The following is a 20,743-nucleotide window of genomic DNA, read 5'->3' as shown; positions in this document are numbered from 1 at the left end:
GTAGATCCTTCACCTGAAAATAAGCCGGAAAGAATTCCACAGACACTTGGTTAGCGTTGCACAAACGATAAACAGATATAAGATTTTTGGCAATAATAGGAACATAAAGAACATCTTTTAAAAGGAGGTTTTTAGAAGGAGTAAAGAGGGAGGTGGAACCAGTATGCGAGATGTTAAGTCCGGAGCCATCGGCAATGGTAACCTCTTCACCGCAATTGTATAACTGGTGGAGAGAAAGGTTGTTCAAGTCGGTCGTAAGGTGGTGAGTGGCACCCGAGTCTAGCAGCCATGGAGTGGAAGCAGGAGATGCAGCAACCATATTAGCCCTAGGTTGCCTTGGAACATGAGCCATAGATGGTGCAGACTGAGGACTGTACTGAGCAGCAGAGAGGTGCAACTGTGAACAACGTTTTGCACTATGGCCATGAACACCGCAAAGCTGACACCGGCCTTGATATCCACCACGGGATTGAGAAGGAGACGAACGTGGCTGAAACTGTTGTTGCTGCCATGTTTGGTTATGGCGAGAGGATGGACGGTACTGACCACGAGTATTACCTCTGCCACGATACTGAACCGTGTTAGTAGACATAGGAAGCGAGGATGACGAGGTGGGCACTAGTGTTTTCAGCTTGTTCTCGTGATGGAGTAATTTCTCAAGCACCTCAATAAGAGAAGGACAGCGTTCACGACCTTCAAGTTGATCAACAACGCGATTTTATTCATCCGGAAGACCCCCAAGGATCTTCTCAAGTTGATAAGAGTCATAGAACTACCAAGATGCGCCAACTGATCGAAACGTGTCGTGAGGCCTCGGAAATAATCTTCAATGGATTTATCACCCTTGATCCAATCCTTGATTTGCTGCTTCAGTTGTTGAACGTGGGAGCGACTAGAAGTGGCATAGATTGATGTAAGCGTAGACAGAATCTCAGCCGACGTGTTGGTGTTAGAGAGAAGCAGTTGAACGGAATCCAAAATAGCACCGAGCAGAGCACTATAAATGAGACGGTCTTGACGTTTCCAGATCTTGTGATCGGGATTGTCAGAAGTTACACCGGCGGTGGTAACCGTTGGAGGAGGGACAACAACAGTGTAGTCAACATATCCTGTGAGATCGTAGCCGTCAAGGAGGGCACAAACCTAGCGACTCCAAATCAATAAGTTGTTACTCTTGAGCTTGTTGATATTCGTCATATTGAAGGAGGTAAGACTCTGGGAGTTAGAGACGGCAATGGTTTTGCTGGAGGTAGCCGACATGGTGAGCGGCGGCTAAATTTTTTTTTTTTTCGTGTTTAGGTATCGCAGCTCTGATACCATATAAAGTTGGAGGCTGAATAATTCTATTAGACAGTAGGGTTACATTATATATAGTGATACGATGCCCTGCAAGGCCAGCTTGGTGTCCGTTGGGGCGGCTAGCGGGAGGCTAGTGGGATCCACGGGATGGGTTGTCACAATAAAAAATTGGCTAGTGGGGTCCGCAGGATGAGTTGTCACATAAAAATCAATTTTTTTTATTGCAACAACCCATCCTGTGGACCCCACTAGCCCCCCGCTAGCTTGCCCCCATAGGCCCCAAGTTGGCCCTGCAGGGCATCGATCCTAACCCCTCACTATGGAAATGAACTATTCATCCAAATCCACCAGTAGGTTATTGGTGCGCCAGGCGTTCCTTGAACCCTGGTCCTCACCCTTTAACAACCTTCCCACAGGACAAGCTCTCACCAATTGACCTGCATCAATTGGTGACAGCTTGTCCTGTGGGAATGTTGTTAAAAGGTGGGGACCAGGGTTCGAGGAACGCCTGGCGCACCAATAACCTACTGGTGGATTTGGATGTCTACAATGAGGGGTTAGGATCGATGCCCTACAGGGCCAGCTTGGGGTCCGTTGGGACAACTAGCGGGGAGCTAGCAGGGTCCACGGATGGTCTGTTGGGGCAGCTAGCAAGGGGCTAGTGGGGTCCGTGGGACAGGTTGTCACAGAAAAGGCGTGGTGCAGGTTTTCAGGCGGTTAATCATCGGGCTACTCAGGGTTTCAGTGGTAAGTGGAGGAAGAATAAAAGGGGTACTCATGCAGATGAGAGGTTCGTGAAGAAGAACACGCATGTGGTTCATGTGGTTCCTGTTCACGTTTCAACCTCTTAGGGCGCTGTCTCGGGGAATGGTCAAGTGCAACCTAGTACAAGCGATGTGGGACATAACTTTACTGCTGATGAGCAGAAGATGCTTGATGATTTCCTGGGTCCTAATTTGGAGGAGGCTGTGACTACGGGTGATCCTTCTGTGGAGCCAATGTCGGCTCTTGCACAAGGTGCTGATAAGAGGGTGTGTAAGAATTTGTTTCCTAGTGCTGGTGACACGAGTGTAACAGACTCAGGTTCCATGGAATTGTCGTAGCAAGAGGTGCTTTTCTCTGATGATCTCAGTGACTTGTTGGGTCAAGAGTTTCCTATCAGGGACGACCATACCTTGGGTTTTATGGACACTATCATGGAGGAGCAAGGTGCGGCGTCAGAGGGGATTGCCCAAGAGGACACTCTCCTAACGGATGAGCAGATTGTGGAGGAGAGCACCGTTGAGGTGGATCTCTCTGATCAAGCTTCGGCTGAAACGGCTAGTGATGTTGTGGAGGGTGTTTCTGAGGATAAGTCATGGGGTGAAGAAGCGGGGGGAACAATGCATCCTCCACAGGCCAGACTGGTCAAGAAAAAGGGTGCTCTTACAGGTGCCACTACTAAGAAGCGGAATATGTTTTCTTTAACTTCTCCGCGAAAGAAGGTTGTCGCCAAGGGTGTTGGACTGAATGGGAAACTCGGTTCTCACCAAGGAGGAAAGCCTCCAAACCCATCGGTTGATTGATGTGTTTAGTAAGTAAAGGGTGGCAAGGGGATGACGACGCTGGTTACCTCACTTGGTGCTGGTCTTTCTTTCGGAAGCAAGCTTTGATTTGGTCTTCTTTGTTTTCTTTGTTTTCTTTGGTTTCTCATATGTTATTTCCATGGAATAAGTTATCAACGGATGCTCTGTATGGTTGTAGTTGTCTCTCGTTTTGGTTTTTAATTGTGTTTTTAGCTTGTACTATTTTGGGTTGTACCCGATGTATCTCTTTTCTACAGTAATAATAAATCCTTGTTGGCCCTTATCTTGGTGCACCGTTTCTCTCCTTTTCTTGTTTCCGCGTTAGGTTTATTATGGTTTAATTCAGCATTTGGTTACTGTTATTAGATGGGGGTCGAGTTTTGGGCTCTTATGGGGCCTGCTGATCTTTCTCTCGACATTAAAGGGTGTTTATCACCTAAGTATGGTTCTATCTTCGTTTGGTAAGGTCTTTAGTAGCCGGATGATTTCATTCTTGTCGGTATTATTCGGTATGTTGGGTTACGGATGTCCAATGTATTTTGGGTGGCTTTTTTTTTGGGCCTCTTGTATTGAATATAATGTCAGTATGCCCCACTATCATATTTATAGTCCCCTGGGTTTTTTGGGATGCCTTGGAATAATGGGTATTGTGCAAGCGGTTTTTGAGCTTTTTTATATTTTCATCTTCTCAAGGGTGGGAGGAGGTGAACTTGGGTGTTTTTACCCCCATAAACTTATACTTGTTCCATGAATATTGTGAGTTGGAATTGTCAAGGCCTGGGTAATAAGGCCACAATTGGTAACCTTCGGGATTTATGGACCAAACATCGGCCAGAATTTTTATTCCTCATGGAAACCAAACAACCTTCTATTATTTTGGAAAAGTTTGTTGGTCATTTTGGATATAAAAATTTGAAAACAGTTGATCATATTGGTTGTAGTGGTGGTATGGCTCTTTTTTATAATCAAGATGAATTTCAGGTCTCAATTTTATTTGAGTCCAACAGATTAATTGACATTGAGGCGGTCTTCAAAGGTCGGATAATTCATTTAACTTTCGTTTATGGTGATCCAGTCCCTAAGAATTGTGATTTGGTTTGGGAACGTCTCTTAAGAATTAGTTCCACTCAGTCCACTCCTTGGTTTGTGGTTGGTGACTTTAATGAGCTGACAGGAAACCATGAAAAGCGTGGTGGAAAGTTACGTCATCCTTCATCTTTTCTTTCTTTTAATGGAATGATTCAGGACTGTGGCTTTTTGGAGTTTTCCTATCTTGGTGATTGTTTGTCTTGGAGGGGTTGGCGTGATAAAAAACTATATGTTGTCAGTTGGACAGGGCTTTAGGGAATGAGGATTGGCATGATTTGTTCTCGGACACTGTGAAAAAGTATTTGCCAATAATAGCCTATGATCATAAGCCTCTAGTGGTTAATATTGGTGCTAAAAGGCTGCGGGGGAAAATGAGTTCTATGTTTAACCGCCGCTGGATTGGTAAGACGGGGCTGATGGATGCGATTACATCAGGGTGGGACGGGGATTTGGTCCAGGGTTTGGATAATTTTGTGCATAAAATTGTGAATTCTCGAAAGGCGATCTCTCAGTGGCGTAAATCCCAAGTTCCATTCGGTAGGGAAACCATTGAGGATTTAAAACAACAGTTAGATGTGGCTCTGGCGGATGATTCAATTCCTCCCTCTACAATCTCGGATCTACAGAATCGTTTACGTCAGGCGTATGGGGATGAAGAGATTTATTGGTATCAAAAGAGTCAGAATAAATGGATGAGATTGGGGGATAAAAATTCAAAGTATTTTCATGCCCTAAAAAGCAGAGACGAGCTCGTAATCGGATTACTGGTTTGTTTACTAAGGATAACACCTGGTCGACTAAGGATGTGGATATTTGTAATACTACGGTATCGTATTTTGAGGATTTGTTTACTTCAATAAACACGGTCAATTTTGAGGAGGTCCTAAGGGAGGTCAATACAGTTATTACGGCCGAGGATAATGAGTGGCTCACAGGTCCCGCAACGGAGGCTGAGGTCAAGTCAGCCTTATTTATGATGCATCCAGATAAAGCCCCTGGCCCAGACGGGATGACAGCTTTGTTTTACCAAAAAGCATGGAGTATAGTTAAGACGGACCTTGTCGGTTTGGTCAATAGGTTTTTTGTGGAGGGAGTCTTTGACAAGGGCCTAAATCGAACTCATATTTGCCTTATTCCAAAGGTGGCCAAGCCAACTCGAATGGCAGAATTACGTCAGATTAGCCTGTGTAACGTTGGATATAAGATTATTTCTAAGATATTATGTCAACGGCTTAAGAAGGTTTTACCTGGTCTTATTTCTGAGACTCAATCGGTGTTTATTCTTGGCTTGCTCAAGAGATGTCTCAGATAATATCCTTATTGCTCAAGGATGTTTCATGGCTTACGCAAAAACCCGTCTTGTAAAGGGAAATTTATGGCCATAAAAACAGACATGAGCAAGGCATACAATAGGGTCGAGTGGGATTCTGTGGCAGCTTTATTACATAAGATGGGGTTGCAGAGACATGGGTTTCATGGATAATGTTTTGTGTCACTTCGGTTGAGTATAAAGTTCTTCTCAATGGCCAGCCGAATGGTTTGATAGTTTCACAGAGGGGGTTACGACAAGGTGATCCTTTATCTCCTTATTTGTTCATTTTATGCACAGAGGTTTTAATTGCTAATATAAGGAAAGCAGAGAGTGATAAGCTTATTACAGGATAAAAGTGGCGAATAAATGCCCGCCTATTACGCATTTGTTGTTTGCCGATGATAGTCTTTTTCTGTAAGGCGGACAGAGATCAATGTCGGGTTATTTTAGATATCCTACAACAGTATGAATCTGTATCGAGCCAACAAATAAAATTTTCTAAGTCCTTGGTACAGTTTGGTCACAAAATTGATGAGCTAACAAAAGCAGAGCTGCAGGATGTTCTTGGGATCACAAATTTGGGTGGTATGGGGTCATATCTAGGTTTACCCGAAAGTTTGGGTGGGGCTAAAGCCAAGGTCTTCTCATTTGTCCGAGAACGGATTCAGAGTCGGACGAATGGTTGGACAGCAAATTTGCTTTCGAAAGGGGGAAGGAAAGTGATGATTAAATATGTTGCTACTGCTGTTCCGACATTCGTGATGTCTTGTTTTCGGTTACCAAAAACAATTACATCAAAACTTACCAGTGCAATGGCAAATTTTTGGTAGAGTACTAATGGTCAGTCGGGGGGCATGCATTGGCTTGCCTGGGAAAAATTATGTGTTAGTAAAAAGCTGGGTGGACTCGATTTTAGGAATGTGGATGATTTTAATTCGGCCTTACTGGCCAAGCATCTATGGCGTCTGATTGACGTTTCGGACTCACTGTTTGCCAGGGTTTTTAAAAGTAGGTACTATATGAACACGCATCCGTTGGATCCAATTAGGTCATACTCTCCCTCGTATGGATGGAAGAGTATATGTTCCGCTCGCTCTCTTGGTTAATAAAGGACTTATTAAACGGGTTGGCTCCGGGGACACCATTTCCATATGGTCTGATCCTTGGGTACCAGCTCAATTCCTGAGACCAGCTTTAAGTAAGGGCCTGGTAAAGGACCCTTCTCTTCAAATGAATCTGTTAATTGATCAATAGACAAACACTTGGCGTATGGATACGCTTAATGAGCATTTTGATCCACTAGATGTTGCATTGATAAGGGCTATACCATTGGGTGGTAACCAAAAGGATGATCATTTTGGTTGGCATTTCACGAAAACTGGGATGTATACAGTTAAATCAGGCTATCACACTGCACGTAATGATGTAACTCGGACTTTTGCGGCCACTGGTTCTGGCCCGGAAATTACCTCCCTCCTCGCTAGTGTTTGGAGGGTTTGTTTCCCTCCTAAAATTCAACATTATGTGTGGCAGGTTATATCTGGATGTATTTTGGTTTTGGTAAACTTGGGACGACGGGGTATTGCTTGTGATTTAGGATGTGTACGGTGTGGTGTGGATGCGGAAACAATAAACCATGCACTTTTTGTTTGCCCTCCGGCCCGTCAGGTTTAGGCTCTAGCACACGTGCCGGTGGGGCCAATTTCCTTCCTGACGGATTCAGTGTATGCAAATGTTGATCAGNTTGGACAGCAAATTTGCTTTCGAAAGGGGGAAGGAAAGTGATGATTAAATATGTTGCTACTGCTGTTCCGACATTCGTGATGTCTTGTTTTCGGTTACCAAAAACAATTACATCAAAACTTACCAGTGCAATGGCAAATTTTTGGTAGAGTACTAATGGTCAGTCGGGGGGCATGCATTGGCTTGCCTGGGAAAAATTATGTGTTAGTAAAAAGCTGGGTGGACTCGATTTTAGGAATGTGGATGATTTTAATTCGGCCTTACTGGCCAAGCATCTATGGCGTCTGATTGACGTTTCGGACTCACTGTTTGCCAGGGTTTTTAAAAGTAGGTACTATATGAACACGCATCCGTTGGATCCAATTAGGTCATACTCTCCCTCGTATGGATGGAAGAGTATATGTTCCGCTCGCTCTCTTGGTTAATAAAGGACTTATTAAACGGGTTGGCTCCGGGGACACCATTTCCATATGGTCTGATCCTTGGGTACCAGCTCAATTCCTGAGACCAGCTTTAAGTAAGGGCCTGGTAAAGGACCCTTCTCTTCAAATGAATCTGTTAATTGATCAATAGACAAACACTTGGCGTATGGATACGCTTAATGAGCATTTTGATCCACTAGATGTTGCATTGATAAGGGCTATACCATTGGGTGGTAACCAAAAGGATGATCATTTTGGTTGGCATTTCACGAAAACTGGGATGTATACAGTTAAATCAGGCTATCACACTGCACGTAATGATGTAACTCGGACTTTTGCGGCCACTGGTTCTGGCCCGGAAATTACCTCCCTCCTCGCTAGTGTTTGGAGGGTTTGTTTCCCTCCTAAAATTCAACATTATGTGTGGCAGGTTATATCTGGATGTATTTTGGTTTTGGTAAACTTGGGACGACGGGGTATTGCTTGTGATTTAGGATGTGTACGGTGTGGTGTGGATGCGGAAACAATAAACCATGCACTTTTTGTTTGCCCTCCGGCCCGTCAGGTTTAGGCTCTAGCACACGTGCCGGTGGGGCCAATTTCCTTCCTGACGGATTCAGTGTATGCAAATGTTGATCAGTTTTTAGGGCAGCAGAATCCTGGGGCTCATGTTGCGGCTTTTCCTTGGCTTATGTGGTATATTTGGAAAGAAAGGAATGCACGCGTTTTTGAAAATATTGTGGAGCGGCCGGAGGATATTGTTATGGTAGCAGAGGGTGAAGCATCAGCGTGGCAGCAGGAACATGCAGAGGTCGATTTGGAGACCTATCCCACTATCCCTGTAGTTTCAGGGATACCAGTTAGGGTGGCTACTGCTTCCCTCCCTACGGTTTTTTGGGATATCGTTGCTTTATAGATGGATCCTGGAAAGCAGGTGATCCGTTTGCAGGTGCGGGATAGTGTTGTATCTCGTTCCAGACTGCGTCACCGATTTTGGGAGCCAAGAATTTCCGGCGAAGTTTATCTCCATTACATGCTGAAGTTGAAGCGTTCCTTTGGGCGATGCGCTGCATGATCAGCCATAATTTCATAGAGGTGGCTTTCTATACAGACTGTTCAGATTTGGTAAAGATGGTGTCTTCTCCTTCCGACTAGCCAGCGTTCTCGGCGTACCTTGACGACATCAAGATTGATAGAGAGGAATTTTCTTCTTTCTCTTTATCTTTAGTTTCTAGAAATGCTAATGTAAGTGTAGATTCTTTGGCACGCCAAGCGCGTACATCTCTGCATCAAGATTTGTTTGTAAACAATTTCCTTCCCAATTAGCTCGTTTAAGCTGATCTTTCGTTGAAAAAAAAAATATTGGACTTCCAAACTAATTTAGAAACCCAAAAGTTACCCGACGTCGTTTTATTGGCTCAATACAGCCTATACAGGAATAGATGGAGAGATGAGATAGAGTTCTCCTAGTTTCAAAATACGGATAATTCTGGAAATTTCCACAAATTACGGGTCCAATTGGAAAATAAATAATAACGCGTATCTATCTTCTCTTCTCTTCGTCTTCATCAAAACAAAACACAATTCAAAAACAACCTACGAGAAAAAAACAAAAATCAAATCTCTCCGCTCTGTTTAACATCTTCACCGACTGTGAACATTTGTGTTCCTCTCTCGTTTCCAAATAAAGTTTACATTTTTTTTATAAAAATAATCACTTTTTGTGTGATCTACAATTTGTGTGGTCGTGATAATCAATGACGGAACCGGAGCGATTAGGAGGAATCTCCCTGAGTTTTCCGGCGAATGAGGAAGATAACGTAATTACATCATCACCAAAGACTCTTCCCCGGAGACTCCGTCGTCGTCTTCTCGAACCCAAGAGTCCTGTCTCCGCCGAAGAGATCGATTCCAAACTCAAAGAAGCTGATCTCCGTCGTCAGGTAATTTTAAAGTTTGAAACTTTACGTCCTTGATGGGTTGTGTAAACAGAACGGATTTTGAAAAAAAGATCGATACTTTATGGAAATTTTGCAGCAATACTATGAGTCATTATCGAGTAAAGCACGACCTAAGATGAGAAGTCCGAGATCAGGTAGTATAGAGGAGCTTAGTCAGAGACTTGAATCAAAGCTTAATGCTGCTGAACAAAAGAGGTAAGAATGAGTCTATTTTTTTGGTGATTTTGGTGGTTTGAAACAATAGAGGATGAAATGTGAGGATTTAATCAATTGATAGGTTAAGTATTCTGGAGAAGGAAGTGGCTCGTTTGGCAAAGATGGATGAAGCTAGACAAGCTGCGAAGAACGGACTTGAGCAACGGGTTGTGAAAGAGCGTGATGAGTTAGAGACTAAGGTTGAAGAAAGGGTTTTAAAGGCAGAGAAGAATAGGATGCTTCTTTTTAAAGCTATGGCACAACGGAGAGCGGCCAAGAGACAACGAGCTGCGCAGAGTTTGATGCAGAAAGCTATTCAGGAGAAGAGGTATAAGGAGAGTGTGCGTGCAGCGATTTATCAGAAAAGAGCAGCTGCTGAGAGTAAACGGATGGGGATTCTTGAAGCGGAAAGGAGAAGAGCGAACGCTAGATTGACACGTGTGTTTGGTGCTGCTAGTTCTGTGCAGAATCAGAAGGAAGCTGAAAGAAGGAAAATGAAGGACCGTTTAGAAGAGAGGCTTCAAAGGGTATGTTAATACATTCAAGCCGTTTCTTATGGAAGACCATAATGTAATTGGCCATAATTATCATTGTTGTTGTGGCATTTGTTAGGCCAAGAAACTGAAAGCGCAATATATGAGGCGAAGGAGAGGAATGGACAGTTGTTTATCTTCAAGATCAGAAACATTGCGAAAGAACCAAGTGCATCTTGTGAGGATGTTAGAAAGGTAAGTATATTTCCCTGTAAATTTTTGTAAGATGTTTTACTCTCTTACCTTGATGGTCTGATGATTGTCCTTATTAATCTCAGATGCTGGAGGAGGTTTACAAAATACAAGAAGTCTACTTATGGCTTGGCTAGTGCCTATCACGGCCTCGGGATCAATAAAAAATCCATTGAGTCTGTGCCGTTTGAGCATTTTGCCATTCAAATGAACTCAGTTTCTGTTATTCAAACAGTGAAAGAATTGCTTGATCGCTTGGAGATCCGACTCACTCTATCTCAGGCATCCAATGTGGAGAATATTAATCATCTTCTTAAACACATCTTTCCCCCTGCTCGAAGAGGAAACTCGCCCAGTTCCATGAGTAAAGGCGAGAAAAATTCACCCAATTCCAAGAAGACAGGATATCAAAAACTCAAAAAGATTGTGAGATATCCGGCTAGAATTTTTCTTTGTGCCTACATGATCAAGCAACATCCCGGTGCAATTTTTAGAGAAAGAGGTGAACATGAGATTGCGCTAGTGGAATCTGCAACTTCTCTTATTCGGGAGTTTGAACTGTTGGTGAAAATTATATTGGAAGGACCAGAATGTACTCTCCCGGACAATGTGTCTTTCGTAGCTCCACGTCCGAAAAAATTCAGATCTCAGCTACAAGCATTTGATAAAGCTTGGTGCTCTTATCTGGAGGGATTTGTCGTTTGGAAAATTAACGATGCTAAGCTTCTTGAAAAAGATATAGCCACAACTCAGGAGCCAGAGCTGTCTGCGGTATCAAAACGTACTTCCTCTCCCAAAATAGTAGACAGTGGCGTGAATCTGAAGCCGGTATTTCCCATTCCCCTCTTTTGCATTTACCTTAGCAGACCATGTAATGCCAGAAGCTTAAAAGGAAAAGTATGACTTATCTTTCTTTTTTTGCAGCGGAAGGCATCTCCTCCAACTAATCGGGCTTTATTCTCTGAAACTGATGGAGAACGAGAATCAAAAGCACCTGCAGGTTCGCATCTTCCATCTTCATCTTCCCCGGGCTCGTCAAATTTGTCCCCCTCTTTGAACAGTGGTAATATATTCAATCTGGATAACCTTTAAAGCTCGCTAGATAATCTGGCAAGCCTTCAACCTAACACAAGTTTTACCTAGCAGGAAGCGAGGGCATTTCTACTCCAAACGTGGCAGCTAATAGCTTTGATGCAGCATTGGCTAGTGAGAACGAAGTAATCGTAAATGAAATTGTCCATGACAATAGCAGTAGTTTTGCTGATAGCTTCGACACTAACACTGGGGATACAAGCAACATTCAGGTTCATAAATATAAGTCTATAGGGCTTTTGTGATATGTGCTGACTTCCACTATTCTGATTCGTTAAGTTGCACTCGAATATTATCGACTTGACTCATATTTTTTCACTTTCTTGATATCCCAGGTGAGGGTTAAGGAGACAATGGAAAAGGCTTTCTGGGATGGTGTCATGGAATCCATGAAACAGTCGCAGCCAGACTTCAGCTGGGTTATAAAACTCATGAACGAAGTTAGGGATGAACTCTCTGAGATATCTCCCAAAGATTGGAGACAAGAGATTGTTCAAACTATTGATACGGATGTGCTGTCACAGGTAGTTCTTACTACAGTCTTGTCTTAAGTATTGGTACAAAAGATATGTTATGTACTTAATGTGTTCTTCTCTTGGTATGATTTAGTTACTAGCTTCTGGAAATGTCGACATGGGTTATCTTGGAAATATTCTAGAGTTTTCCCTTGGCATTTTGCTGAAACTCTCTGCTCCAGCAAGTGAAGAGGAAATCAGGACTACTCACCATAAATTAATGACAGAACTTGGAGAGATCGTTCCAACTGAAGGCCAGTCAAATTCTTCATACGCCATCTTAATGGTTAAGGGGCTACGCTTTGTCTTGCAGCAGATTCAGGTATGCACATTTTGTACTTTTCGTACTTCGTGGACAATGTAATTGATCGTTCTATGCTTTCTGGACGTGTACTATGAACTAGAAACTTGTAGATGGGTATATTTCTAGAACTTTACTGAATAGAGAATAGGGCAAGGTTCGCAAGTAGCTACCAACTTTCGAATATAATGTTACCATAATCTCCACAAGCATAACTGTAATAAACTTCCCTTTTCATGTAGTGCACTGTGTTAACCACCACTGCTAATTTCTTTGAAGTTTTTTGTACCCTCTGAATAAATGCAATACAGACCTAGGGAATAAATCTGGTAGTGCACTTTCACGTCATATGTCCTTTTACTTACAGATTCTGAAGAAGGAAATCAGCAAATCTCGTTTGAAACTCTTGGAGCCGCTTCTCAAAGGACCTGCTGGTCTGGAATATCTGAAGAAGTCATTTTCTAGTCGGCATGGTTCCCCAGACCAAGCTTCTTCCTCGCTACCATTGACAAAGCGTTGGCTTTTAAGTGTTCGAGGAGAGGTAGAGAGGGAGTGGAAAGAACACAAAGATGCTCTTTCTGCTGTCACAAACAACCACTCTGGATCATCAGGCCTCCCTTCGACCACCATGCGAACTGGAGGCAATGTCTCCTCTGTTTCAAAAGTCCATAACCCTTCGTCTCCATTTCCAGGTTTGGTGTCAATCTGTCTACTTTATTTATCTTAATGGGAAATTTTCTTCCCTAAGATCTCATTTTAGCTAACACAAACCAACTGGTTTAATCATTTTATCATATATGATATGCAAGTGATGGTTTAATAAGTTACTACTCCAGATTTGGCTATTTAAGGATACTAGACGATGCTTCTATGACAATTTGGGGAATCCACCTTGGTCATTTGTTGTTCTTTGTAATCATAGTTGCATGCTGGTGATTTTCTGTACAGGAATTGAACTGTCAGAGTGCAAGGGAGAAACTGTGGATCTTCTTGTTCATCTCGGCCTATTAAAATTGGTGAGCGAAATCGGTGGTCTTACTGTAGAAACTGTCCCTGAAACATTTCAACTTAACCTCTCTAGGCTGAGAGCCATTCAATCCCAAATCCAGAAAATCACTTTAGTCTCCATCAGGTCAGTAATGACAAAACCTACCTCTTGATTTCACAGTTATGATTATAAAAGCATCCTGTTAACCGCTCTATTTCTTTCTCTTAGTGTATTGATCCTTCAGCAAACACTTTTAAGCGATAACTCAACCCCGATTGACATGGAGACCATTACATGGACTTGCATAAACCGGCTTTACGAGATGCTTGATGCAAAACCTGATGCGGGTCTTTCAGAAATCATGGAGACACTCTCAGAGCTTCTTGATTCGAATGATGCAGAGACAAAGAAACAAGTACTTGCAAACATGCTTCTGAAAAGCTTACAAGCAGGAGATGCAGTATTCACACATGTATCACAGACCATATACCTAGCCATTCGAGCCGCGGTTTTGGCAGGAAACAACACAAAGAGAAAGCAGTTGGTGGAAACAATGCTAAGAAAGATCGGAGCAGCTTCTCTCTCGGACAAGGTCACAGGTTTCCGACGTTCTTGTTCTTGTGGCAACAGTGTCACGTTCTGTTCATGGATTGTGGTATGAAGAATTGCTGAAGAAACCAAACTAAATATAAGAGTGTGGATCAGTGGACCAGTGTGGTTTATCTATGGCTGGGTCTAAGATTTAAAGTGTTTGTAGATAGGACTCATAACAACACACCACGTTTGTATTTATAACACTATTAGCTGTGATAATAACAACACACCAAGTGTAATAAACTGTACGAACAAGTATTCCGGTTTTTATATCTATTGCGATTTATTTCGAATTAAACCGAGTCTAATTTCAATTTGAATCCAGTTCGATTATTTTGGGGCTGACACCATTTAAATTGATTCTTTAGTGACAATACGAACAAAGTGCTGTTAAGGGAAAATGTCCCTACAGAGAGTTACTGACTAAAGAACTAAAGGTAAAACAAAAGCTGTTCTATACAGTGTACAGTATTTGATTATTTGAAGCCAACTGAATATAAAAGAAAAAAAAAAGTTAAAGAAATAAATAAACAAAAGAAGACAGTTCAGCTTTCTGAAAAAATTATTTGAATTTTCTTCTGTGTACTACTACTACAGAACTTAGGCTTTGAATGGGGAGTGGAGAAATAGGTGGTTCTTCAGTCCAAGTGGTTCCTCCATTTATGTTTTCCCATTCATCACCTGCAAAAACAAAAATCAAAAAAAGTGAAGGAAACACATATAGATAAGGATTTCTTGTCTTCTAGTAACAAAAGTGAATGAATCACATGAACCATTTTTATCTAGATATGGGAGGGGGTTCAAGTGGTCCAATAGTACAAATTATTGTATAAAATAAAATAATACAAAATTCACATGTTGGACAATGACGAACAGAATGCAAAATTTTTTTTCCTATAAATCTAATACTCACATCTTTCTTCATCACAACAACAAGAAAGATAGATAAAAAAAAAAGGAAGAGATTCCAAACTTCTTCTAGTGAAGCTGTAACAGTGTAAGGTATATATAATTTTTTTTTTCTTTCAAACATATATACATTATATTATGTTATAATGTTTATATTAAATTTATATTAGTTATGATGTTTAATTAAATTAATAATTATGTTGATGTAGTTAGTTTTTCTTTAGTAAATGAAAAGTTTCATACATTTATGCTTTTGACTAGGTTAGTTATAATGTTAATTAATTATAATGTTGGGATGTTTTTAGTTATTAATTAATAAGGAATCAATGGAATTTAAATTTTTTTATACATGGCTCATAACCTGTAATTTATATATATATATATATATTAAAAGTATCTCTATATATGTGAACATAAATTTAAATTTTTATAATTATTTGAAAAGTATATATGTTAATTTCCCTTACATAAACATACATACATTATAATAATCAAGTATATTGTTTAATTTAACTAAGTTAATAGTAATGCTGTTGTAGTTAATTTTTTTTTACTTATGTGAAAGAAATGCTAGTAAATTTTTTAATAATATATATCATGTTTTGTAATTATGTTTTTATTTTATAACATAGAGATTTAACAGTTTTGTAATTAATTTTTTATTTTATAAAATAGAGATCTAAGTAGGTTAATAAGACAATATTATGAATAAAAATTTAATAGCAAATAAGGTTTGTAAACTTTTAGTGAGCAAAAGTTATAATTGTATATGTATAATATTTTTATGTTTTTGACTAAGGTTTATAATTGTATAAGTATAATATTATTAATGTTTATACCATCGACATATATTATATAAGATTTATGATTCATGTCTACACACTAATGTAATACAAAATTATAAAAAACTCAAATTTATTATGTAAAAATAATTAATAGTCACATAATACAATAGTTTAATAAATTTTTGTCATATATAACTAAAATATATACTGATTATAGTAAACTGATTTTTTTTTTTTACAACTGTAGATATGACATCTAATCGTCGACGAAACACAAGTTCTTCTGTACAAGCAGCTGAAAACTTTCCAACCGAAACATCAGCACGGGTAAAATATTTTATCTTAATTTATTTAAATATAGTTTTTTATAATTACGTGAATATATAATAATTTGTTCTAAAAAATATTGTAGAATGGAGCCAATTTCAAATGGACTCCTAGCAGTCTTTTTAGATTACTTGAGTTATATGATCAAGCAGCTGCGATGAATAATTATCGTATAGAAGATCCCACTCCTTTTGCAAAACAGTTTATGGTTGAAAAGTTTAACCAGGAGTTCGATTTAGAAATAAATTATAAGTTTTTCAAAGAAAAACTTGATAATATGAAAAAAAAAATACAAGAAGTATCGAGAGCTTATGGGATCAACTGGTATCACGGTTGATCCTATTACATCCGTGATTAATGCATCTGAGTCATGGTGGAAAGATCGTGAAGTAAGTTTTCATAATCTTTATCACAACTCAAATATATTAACATAATTAAAATAACCAAATATTCTGAAATATTTGTTTTATAATAATATTCATAGGTATGTAAGATTGTACATGCATTTAGACGAAAGCCGCCACAAGGGTGGGAAATCATGGAACGTTGCTTCCAATTATATAATGTTCAATCCCAAGCTCAATACTCTGTCAACCAAAGAAGAGAAGAAATGATGAATGAAGGCACAACTAATAATGAAGATCGGCTGTACCGAGAAACATACGATGGTGAAATGTCTGATAGTCAAGATGCAGAGATACAAGAAAATGAAGAAGTGTATCGCGTTAACATTACCGATGAAACGCGTCCTTCAAATGAGTTTATTCAGGCACATAGGCGTCATAGTTCTGTGACGGTTGATCCGATTCAAATTCCTAGTTCCAGAGTTCAACAACGAGGACAAGGAAGACGAGGAAGTATGTTACAAAGATCTGCAAGAAATTCTGGAGTCGTACATGGGAGTGGTTCACGAGGAAGTAAAAAGAAGCAGTCATTTGAGACCACCCTAACCGATACAATGACCGGATTTAGGGAGTTCCAACGTCAAAGTTTACAACAATTACGCCCAAATTCATTCGACCAAGATGATTACGACGGCTTTGATGAGGCTGCAAAGATATTGGAATCAATGGAGCTTCCAAGTGATACAAAATTTTATTGGGCGTGCGTTGACGAATTAGGAGGAGACCCATTCTATCGTAAGTATTTCATTGATAGAGCTGAAAAACCTTTTGAAGAAAAGATAAATTTCTTACAAGCTTTAACTGGATATACACGTTATGATGAGTTTGTGGGAAAGCGGTTAACGTCGAGAAGAAATTTTGGGAGTCCAAGTGCAAGTGGTTTTCATTCAGGTAGTCCATCTTCTGGTGGTAATAATTCATGGGGGCAGACTTCAAATGTCCAATGGGGTCAACAACCACGTCCTCAACAATGGGGTACACCACCAAGTGCTCAGCAATGGGGTACACCACCAAATGCTCAGCAATGGGGTCAACAACCACGTCCTCAACAATGGGGTACACCACCAAGTGTACAACAATGGGAAACACAACCAAATAGTCACCAGTGGGGTACATCACCAAATGTTTCACAATGGGGAGCGTATCAAAATACACAACAATTGAATTCACCTACACAGTGGGGTTCATCATCAAATGATCAACAATGGGGATCATCATCAAATATTTCACAATGGCCTCCTCAAACAAATGTTCAGCATGGATTCTCATTAGAAACTCAAACTGAAACTCAAACTGAAACCACAACACCAAGGCCAATACCACGAACACGTAAATCTGGAGGATTATTCAACATTTGGGGAACCCATCAGGGGCCAAATTTAAATGAAACTCACCAAAATGATTCTGACGATGAAGCATAATATCTCTAGTTCTTTGCTATTAATAATGTTGCATTGTTTTTATTTATGTTTCTGTATTATCTTTTACTTACTATGTGTACTTGAATCATGTCTTTCAGTTTCTTATCAATTCTTTGTTTTCATCAAATACAGGCTTTTCGTATATGTCAATTGCGGTCACAAGGAATTCAATTTTTAAGTTACGAAGAGAGAACTGAGTTATGGAATCTGGAGAATGCACAATTTGAAGAGTTAATAATTCAACCAGCATTGAGTTATTACAATCGATATTTTGAAAGAGGACAAGTACAAACAGATGGTGGATTGAGGTGGAGAAATATTTGGCATTGATTGNATATATAACTAAAATATATACTGATTATAGTAAACTGATTTTTTTTTTACAACTGTAGATATGACATCTAATCGTCGACGAAACACAAGTTCTTTTGTACAAGCAGCTGAAAACTTTCCAACCGAAACATCAGCACGGGTAAAATATTTTATCTTAATTTATTTAAATATAGTTTTTTATAATTATGTGAATATATAATAATTTGTTCTAAAAAATATTGTAGAATGGAGCCAATTTCAAATGGACTCCTAGCAGTCTTTTTAGATTACTTGAGTTATATGATCAAGCAGCTGCGATGAATAATTATCGTATAGAAGATCCCACTCCTTTTGCAAAACAGTTTATGGTTGAAAAGTTTAACCAGGAGTTCGATTTAGAAATAAATTATAAGTTTTTCAAAGAAAAACTTGATAATATGAAAAAAAAAATACAAGAAGTATCGAGAGCTTATGGGATCAACTGGTATCACGGTTGATCCTATTACATCCGTGATTAATGCATCTGAGTCATGGTGGAAAGATCGTGAAGTAAGTTTTCATAATCTTTATCACAACTCAAATATATTAACATAATTAAAATAACCAAATATTCTGAAATATTTGTTTTATAATAATATTCATAGGTATGTAAGATTGTACATGCATTTAGACGAAAGCCGCCACAAGGGTGGGAAATCATGGAACGTTGCTTCCAATTATATAATGTTCAATCCCAAGCTCAATACTCTGTCAACCAAAGAAGAGAAGAAATGATGAATGAAGGCACAACTAATAATGAAGATCAGCTGTACCGAGAAACATACGATGGTGAAATGTCTGATAGTCAAGATGCAGAGATACAAGAAAATGAAGAAGTGTATCGCGTTAACATTACCGATGAAACGCGTCCTTCAAATGAGTTTATTCAGGCACATAGGCGTCATAGTTCTGTGACGGTTGATCCGATTCAAATTCCTAGTTCCAGAGTTCAACAACGAGGACAAGGAAGACGAGGAAGTATGTTACAAAGATCTGCAAGAAATTATGGAGTCGTACATGGGAGTGGTTCACGAGGAAGTAAAAAGAAGCAGTCATTTGAGACCACCCTAACCGATACAATGACCAGATTTAGGGAGTTCCAACGTCAAAGTTTACAACAATTACGCCCAAATTCATTCGACCAAGATGATTACGACGGCTTTGATGAGGCTGCAAAGATATTGGAATCAATGGAGCTTCCAAGTGATACAAAATTTTATTGGGCGTGCGTTGACGAATTAGGAGGAGACCCATTCTATCGTAAGTATTTCATTGATAGAGCTGAAAAACCTTTTGAAGAAAAGATAAATTTCTTACAAGCTTTAACTGGATATACACGTTATGATGAGTTTGTGGGAAAGCGGTTAACGTCGAGAAGAAATTTTGGGAGTCCAAGTGCAAGTGGTTTTCATTCAGGTAGTCCATCTTCTGGTGGTAATAATTCATGGGGGCAGACTTCAAATGTCCAATGGGGTCAACAACCACGTCCTCAACAATGGGGTACACCACCAAGTGCTCAGCAATGGGGTACACCACCAAATGCTCAGCAATGGGGTCAACAACCACGTCCTCAACAATGGGGTACACCACCAAGTGTACAACAATGGGAAACACAACCAAATAGTCACCAGTGGGGTACATCACCAAATGTTTCACAATGGGGAGCGTATCAAAATACACAACAATTGAATTCACCTACACAGTGGGGTTCATCATCAAATGATCAACAATGGGGATCATCATCAAATATTTCACAATGGCCTCCTCAAACAAATGTTCAGCATGGATTCTCATTAGAAACTCAAACTGAAACTCAAACTGAAACCACAACACCAAGGCCAATACCACGAACACGTAAATCTGGAGGATTATTCAACATTTGGGGAACCCATCAGGGGCCAAATTTAAATGAAACTCACCAAAATGATTCTGACGATGAAGCATAATATCTCTAGTTCTTTGCTATTAATAATGTTGCATTGTTTTTATTTATGTTTCTGTATTATCTTTTACTTACTATGTGTAATTGAATCATGTCTTTCAGTTTCTTATCAATTCTTTGTTTTCATCAAATACAGGCTTTTCGTATATGTCAATTGCGGTCACAAGGAATTCAATTTTTAAGTTACGAAGAGAGAACTGAGTTATGGAATCTGGAGAATGCACAATTTGAAGAGTTAATAATTCAACCAGCATTGAGTTATTACAATCGATATTTTGAAAGAGGACAAGTACAAACAGATGGTGGATTGGGGTGGAGAAATATTTGGCATCGATTACAAGAAGATCATGCTGCTTGTCTTCAGTTACTACGGATGTCACTTGATTGTTTCAGAACATTGTGTCACCAACTAGAAACAACTTATGGATTAAAACCAACACTGAATGTAGGCATTGAAGAGAGTGTTGCAATGTTTTTACGGATATGTGGACACAACGAAGTCCAACGAGATGTTGGTCTAAGATTTGGGAGAAATCAAGAAACCGTAAAGAGAAAATTTTATGAAGTGCTTAGAGCGACTGAGTTACTTGCTTGTGATTATATCAAAACACCAACAAGGCAAGAACTACACAGGATTCCGGACAGGCTAATGGATGGAAAATATTGGCCATTTTTTAGTGGGTTTGTTGGAGCAATGGATGGTGTTCATGTGTGTGTTAAGGTCACTCCTGATTTACAAGGAATGTATTGGAGTCGACATGATAGAACATCGTTTAACATCATGGCAATATGTGATTTAAATA

At 39.7% G+C, this 20,743-nt stretch overlaps 3 protein-coding genes across 5 annotated transcripts; all 3 read left to right on the top strand.

Moving 5' to 3' along the window:
- LOC104719650 lies at window positions 8,899–14,099 on the top strand. 2 transcript variants are annotated; one of them, XM_019234289.1, is made up of 12 exons: window positions 8,899–9,373; window positions 9,468–9,586; window positions 9,669–10,113; window positions 10,199–10,314; window positions 10,398–11,139; window positions 11,236–11,374; window positions 11,458–11,615; window positions 11,739–11,927; window positions 12,013–12,240; window positions 12,587–12,911; window positions 13,168–13,351; window positions 13,436–14,099. In XM_019234289.1, exons 1-12 carry the CDS (start codon window positions 9,188–9,190, stop codon window positions 13,866–13,868), a joined length of 3,264 nt encoding a protein of 1,087 aa, XP_019089834.1. In that variant the 5' UTR covers window positions 8,899–9,187; the 3' UTR covers window positions 13,869–14,099. The 2 variants fall into 2 exon arrangements, with proteins under 2 accessions (XP_019089834.1, XP_019089833.1); XM_019234288.1 differs by having other exon boundaries at window positions 11,455–11,615.
- On the top strand, window positions 14,749–20,737 carry LOC104719635 (heat shock protein DDB_G0288861-like). 2 transcript variants are annotated; one of them, XM_010437593.1, is made up of 4 exons: window positions 14,749–14,803; window positions 18,040–18,119; window positions 18,205–18,508; window positions 18,604–20,737. In XM_010437593.1, exons 3-4 carry the CDS (start codon window positions 18,431–18,433, stop codon window positions 19,942–19,944), a joined length of 1,419 nt encoding a protein of 472 aa, XP_010435895.1. In that variant the 5' UTR covers window positions 14,749–14,803; window positions 18,040–18,119; window positions 18,205–18,430; the 3' UTR covers window positions 19,945–20,737. The 2 variants fall into 2 exon arrangements, with proteins under 2 accessions (XP_010435895.1, XP_019089829.1); XM_019234284.1 differs by lacking the exons at window positions 14,749–14,803; window positions 18,040–18,119 and having other exon boundaries at window positions 18,133–18,508.
- LOC104749432 (heat shock protein DDB_G0288861-like) lies at window positions 15,747–17,647 on the top strand. Its single transcript, XM_010471067.2, has 2 exons — window positions 15,747–16,211; window positions 16,307–17,647. The coding sequence occupies exons 1-2, from the start codon at window positions 16,134–16,136 to the stop codon at window positions 17,645–17,647; spliced, it is 1,419 nt and encodes a 472-aa protein (XP_010469369.2). The 5' UTR covers window positions 15,747–16,133.

This window comes from Camelina sativa, chromosome 2 (genome assembly GCF_000633955.1).
Source record: "Camelina sativa cultivar DH55 chromosome 2, Cs, whole genome shotgun sequence".
NCBI lineage: Eukaryota > Viridiplantae > Streptophyta > Magnoliopsida > Brassicales > Brassicaceae > Camelina > Camelina sativa.
This window is presented reverse-complemented; position numbering and strand designations above follow the sequence as displayed.

Bases quoted from the DNA above. Each gene is read 5' to 3' on its own strand.
- LOC104719650 (XM_019234288.1), top strand. From the start codon at position 9,188: ATGACGGAACCGGAGCGATTAGGAGGAATCTCCCTGAGTTTTCCGGCG. The intron at 10,114-10,198 runs GTATGTTAATAC...GGCATTTGTTAG, and splicing joins TAGAAGAGAGGCTTCAAAGG to GCCAAGAAACTGAAAGCGCA. The intron at 11,928-12,012 runs GTAGTTCTTACT...GGTATGATTTAG, and splicing joins ATACGGATGTGCTGTCACAG to TTACTAGCTTCTGGAAATGT.
- LOC104719635 (XM_010437593.1), top strand. From the start codon at position 18,431: ATGGGATCAACTGGTATCACGGTTGATCCTATTACATCCGTGATTAAT. The intron at 18,509-18,603 runs GTAAGTTTTCAT...TAATATTCATAG, and splicing joins CATGGTGGAAAGATCGTGAA to GTATGTAAGATTGTACATGC.
- LOC104749432 (XM_010471067.2), top strand. From the start codon at position 16,134: ATGGGATCAACTGGTATCACGGTTGATCCTATTACATCCGTGATTAAT. The intron at 16,212-16,306 runs GTAAGTTTTCAT...TAATATTCATAG, and splicing joins CATGGTGGAAAGATCGTGAA to GTATGTAAGATTGTACATGC.